This window comes from Mesitornis unicolor, unplaced genomic scaffold (genome assembly GCF_000695765.1).
Source record: "Mesitornis unicolor isolate BGI_N332 unplaced genomic scaffold, ASM69576v1 scaffold13870, whole genome shotgun sequence".
Lineage (NCBI taxonomy): Eukaryota > Metazoa > Chordata > Aves > Mesitornithiformes > Mesitornithidae > Mesitornis > Mesitornis unicolor.
Genome location: NW_010157159.1, coordinates 15622 through 21220, shown reverse-complemented (window position 1 = coordinate 21220; position 5599 = coordinate 15622). Strand labels below are relative to the sequence as shown.

General features: G+C 38.1%; 1 protein-coding gene across 1 annotated transcript in view; it reads right to left on the bottom strand.

The window, feature by feature from the left end:
• The window catches only part of LOC104536325 (dachshund homolog 2-like), a gene marked incomplete at its 5' end in the record, with an annotated part of 31111 nt that extends 27644 nt beyond the window's left edge, over positions 1–3467 (bottom strand). Inside the window, one exon of the mRNA XM_010178899.1 lies at positions 3312–3467. Within this exon, the coding sequence (XP_010177201.1) occupies positions 3312–3467 (156 nt within the window). The remainder of the gene's footprint in view (positions 1–3311) is intronic.
• Between the last annotated feature and the right edge of the window lie 2132 nt (positions 3468–5599).

Sequence of the window (5599 nt, the reverse complement as noted above, 5' to 3'; positions counted from 1 at the left end):
CATACAGCTGTAAAGTAACACCATATTAGCAGAAAGAATATGCAACGGTGAATAAATTCATTGATCTCTTTGTTAAGAGCAATAAAGAAAAAACCACAAAATATGCAGATATTTGCATGTTTTCCAATCCATCAGATAAATACGTATTAATAACATAATCTGATAATATACTCCTACCAAGTCCTCTTACTATTATCAGTTCACATACACAGCAAGCTGAGACTAGATTTTTACATCAGGACTGTTTCTTGAACATAGGAAGCTGTGGGTCGGACTACAGAAACTACTGAACTACTGTACAGAAGGTCTGGGAAGTGGAACATGTAACGAGAGCTTAAAATTGTAGCTAGAGGTTTTAATTTCCAAAACGTCACTTTAAATTGTCCTCCACTATGGAGAGAAAACAATTTAAGAAGGTATGAAATTCACTTGCACCAACTTGCAGATCTTGACATTGCCAAAAAGCTGATGTTACTGCTAGCAAGAACTGGATTCTCATGTTTCATTAGTATCTATTTCAGCACATGTATTACTTAATATTTAGTACTGACTACAGTGGAAAGGAAGATCAAGACACCCATTCACTGAAAGAATTGTTTCAGGTTACTTTGCATCTAAGAATTCTTTAGAGAGACCACCTGAAGATACCTCTGGGGCATCCAAAATTATTTTTTCCAAAAAAACAGGACCCATTCTGCAAGACAAAATGTATTACCATTTTTCTAAATGAAATTTAGATTAGAAATTCTCATTAAAAAACCTCATGTACAAGTAGTAGATAAAATCCTATAGCTAGTCATAATCATATTTTATTCACATTAATTATTTCTAAAAGTTTTTTAACTTTGGGCTCCACTTTAATTATCAGTCCCCATTTTGGTGTATGACAGAACCCCAGTATAAAATACAATTGACTGATATAGCTTAGGTTATTCCAACACAGTTTGACTATTGCAATATAAAAACACCCCTGCATTCACCACGAAAGGCAGAATTACAAATATTCTGAGCTCCTGCACTATTTATGTTTAGCTTGAGTATATTATGACTAACAACTGTAATGTCTTATGATTCACTATACATTCTACATGATGATCCACGCCAATATTAATTATGATAGGTAATAAGCAAAGCCCACATACATCTCCCTTCACTTTAAACCATACTGACAATCCCCTTCAGTGCTTACATCCATAAGCCTTTGTTCCCCTGCATATCTCCCTTAACAGCCCAATAATCTTTCCTCATACTCTATAGAGAGTTCCAAAACTCCCAGACACCATCTGGCCACACTGAGTTGTATGTCTACTTAAAGTCCAATTGACATGCAAACTAAATGCAAACTACAAACAGAATTTAACAGCACATCACCAGTTTTAAGACACAATCCGTCAAACATTTCAGAGGACTATGAAGAAAATATATCCTACTCTTGCAAATCACTGGACATAATGTCTGACATTCAATAAACCCTTTAATAGAATATAGACATTTGCTTACCACAACAAAACCTACTAGAAAATACCTTTAAACTTTTCTTTAACGGTGAAGAACACAATATCTCTGTATGTAAAATATATACAGGTAATGAATTATGCAAAAATATAATATGAAAGGATAACCTACAGTGAATTTGAGTCCTGTGATCTGATGATTCTTAACTACTGACACTTAACCCAAAACTCTCAGGTCCATACTTTGCCATGAACAAAGCAGACACATATTGTAGGTGTCATTTCAATAGCTTTGATTTGTTCAAGTCTGAGGCCCTACATAAGTACCAAAGAACTATCTGTTCCTAAAATTGTGTAAGGGCTCAGAAATGTCACTCATCTGTCGAAACCAACACCAAAAATCAACCCTCAAAACTTTGAGGATGCAGAGCTTAAACAAATAACAAGAATTAAAAAATGGTGCGATTTTCATTCTTTGTCCATCGTCACCTGTTAGAATTAACTTTACTTCAGTAATCATAAATATATTAATCCTGAACAACTTTCTTGAAATAACTTTTCCTTCCTTCCCCTCCCTCTTTCACTGCAAAGGAGGAGGGGTGTCCTGGTTTGAGCTAAACAGAACTAATTTTCTATTTAGTGATTTTACTTTTCAGCTCAGTCTCTTTTAAGTGGCTGAATTTGCTGAAAACTAGCAGCATGTTTTTCCCAGACAGTGTGTACTGATAATGTTCAAGGCCAAGCTGTCCCACCATGGGTGCTGTGTCTGTGCCTACAGAGGGGGGAAGCGGACCCAAAACCGACCATTGAGGTATTCCATCCCACATACATCATACTGGGTATAAAAACTGAGGGATCACGAGGGTCTCGACCCTTCTTCCATCTTGGAGCCCTTCCATCTCGTCTGCCTCTGACCCTGATCTGTGTGTCCTGCATCAGCTCCCACTGCTGCTGAGTTTGGTCTGGGATTTTTCCAGTGCCCTGCTCTGCAGAGCCTCTGGTGAGGTATTCATCATTGGGGAGAGGATGGGGGAGGATTTTATATTGGTTTTGTATATATATTTGCACATATCTGTATATATTTTGTTGTTTTCCTGTTTACATTATTATCCTGTAGTATTAGTATTAATGTTTTATTAAACCTGTTAGTTTTGTTTTCCAACTTGTAAAGTCTCTCTCCCTTATTCTCTTTCTCTTCCCTTCAGTGGAGGGGAGAGGAGTTAATAGAGAGCGTCTGTCCAGGATTTAGTGGCCAGCCCTAAACCATGACAAGGGGAGCTGCTGGCTTCCCACTTGACCCTTCCTAAGGGAAGGAAAAGAGGTGGGTTTAAAGGGAGCTTTAAGTTCCAAATCCAAACTTTTATCTGTGTCATTTTATTCCAGTTGCTTTGGACAGCCTGGTTCAATGGACGATCTTGCCCACACCTGGCAGGTGCAAGTCAAAACAAGGCTGAGGAATTGATTCTGCTTGCTTTTAACTAGACATTTTGCATTTACTCCTGGCTCTCATATTTTTATTTGGTGGCCAGTGTTTTCACCTGGAAGAGAATTTTCTCATATGGCTAAAATTTTAAACAACTTAATGGTTACATTCCCTTTAGTCCAGGCCATGAAAATGTCAATTAAGGACTGACAGCCCCTAACCCAGCAGTGTTGACTGTTCGAAGAGGGCGGCTATATCCCAGTGTGTGGCTTGGACACATGCACAAGTGCAGACAGTGAGAGGACTGACTCTCCTGTCACTCATGTGTCTCCCATCTATTTCCCCCACTTCCAGGAGCTTGGGAACGATGGCAAGCCCAGCCTCTGTGCAGGGCTCCATGTGCTTTTTATTTCCCATAGGAGAACAGTACATACTGTTGGTGAGCAGGTGATTCTGCTGGAGAGGACTGAGTGGGTGCGCACTTCCAAGGCTCGACTGCCCTGACAGTGTGGGATGACCAATGCTGTGCTGTGATCCTGTTGTAATGGGAGACTGAAGCTTGTCTTTATCCCAGGAGGATTCACTCCCACCTGAAAAACAGCATACAAACAAGCCATAAATGGCATATACTTTCTTTAAAAGAACCATTTTGCTTGGTTAGCAACATGCTAATACTCTTTACCATAACTTAGCACCTAGCATAAACACAGCACCTGAAACCTATACCTGATTATTTTTTTAATAAATTAATAGATATGCATCAGGCAAAAAATATGATTAGAAACTTTCAGCATCACCTACCTTCATAACACTAGTTTCTGGAAACTGGAAGAGCTAAATGTTTAAGGACAAAATCATCCAAGTAAACAGCAGTCACAATTAAGTAAATATGGCAGGAAGGAAACATCTGAGACACGGAATCACAACCTCCTGCTACCACAGGGAATCAGGCCACCCAGTCCCTGCTGGAGACTCATCGGTGCCCAGCCACGGGCTTGGCAAGTCTCTTGCCACTGGAGAGTTGTTCCGCTATTCACTCCTCCAATGCTCACTAGCATTCTAGCTCGAATTCATCTCCAAACAGTTTACCACAATTTATCCTGCTGATATGTTATGTTTGAGCTTAAATAGCTTCTCCTCCTCTGCTGGATTTGCTACGTTAAACAAGCCAGACAATAGCTTGGGCTTGGAAATCATCAGTATTCAAGAATTTAAATTCAAGGAGTCCAGGTATCTATTATGCACAGTAGTTATTGTCTACAACAAGACACAGTATAGCAAACTAAGCACACGTTTTTGGTCAAGAATATCTGTTCGGTCTTCAGAAGAGAGGGTGTTCTGCAGCAACTTTACAGATCTTTAGTATTGCACTTTTACACTCGAGTAACAAGAAGTTCCTTTTAAGCAGCAGTTGAGTAGACCACGTGAGTGAATTCTGAAATACATCTGGCTCACAAAGCAAACCACCTTAAAAAAGATAGAACGTCTCTAGAGTAAAGAGATACTTTAAGTACACTCCCTTCTCAGGTACACCCCGCATTTTCAATTAGATTATAGATTGTTGTGAAAATGTGTAACTGCCATATTGACTTTGTTTTGAATTTATGAACAAGAATTCCAATTAGAATAAGTAAAGAGATTACTGCGATGTAGCAGACAGAGCAAAACACATTTTAATTGAATATGAAAGTAACAGAAAAATGCCATTCTTTATGACAACACTCAGCTAATAAATATGATTAATACTGCTAAATGAAAAAGTTTCAAAGATCAATGATTGAGAAAAAACGAAATCACTCCATCATTTTAGCACTATGTCCAAGTATGAATTACCTTCCTATAAAAGATTTGTAGTTTGTAAGATGATGGGTAATACATTGACAAAGACACACTAAATTACGCCATGTGATCTAATGTAACATGGCGTAGTGCAGTAATTAGAAGAACTACTACAGTTAAGGCTTTGTCAGCATCTTTGTTACTGAATATACTGCGTATCAGCTCTTTCAAATAACATCTGACTGATACCTAGTATAGAAGTTGTGCATTCAGACTACTGGGAAACAGAGGTGGTATTACTTGGTAAAGTATTTCTCAAGTTAAATGTGTAATTTAAAATAGATTTCCTGAGGAAATGCTTAGCATTTGATTTTTACCAAATTAGTTTCATTTTTCTTCATACACTTTTTCACTTAAGTTTAACATTTACACTTCATTCTTCCTCAAAAACACGTATGACATGCACCTTAGCATGAATTTTTTGCTTAGATATAGATTTTGTACATGTAACTCCATGTAACAGGACAGCAGCCATGCAAACTGTGCACAAGACAGTTTGTCACAGATTTTTGAACGAGAAGAAAAAACTGCATTCTTCATCTAAGAGTCTTCCTCACCCATTCGTTTTTCTTCAATACATTTCCAACTCCAGGCACAGATGGTCTAAACTATTAGCTCATTTACTTATTTCTGGAAGTTTCTTTTGTCTTTCCAAAGCCTCGTGCATCTACCCACCATATTTCTGTGGTCCTGAACCTTTAGTATCAGGTGTCCTATAAGCCTTCTGTGCCCAGCTTTACAACGGTTGCACGTTTCATACAGAAGCACTATTATTTCTACTTTACAGATGGAGAATTGCACTGTGAAAAGAAGTTACTTGCTTAAGGAAATACAGAAAACCTGCAATGGAACAGGAAACTGAATTTGAATTACACTATACAGT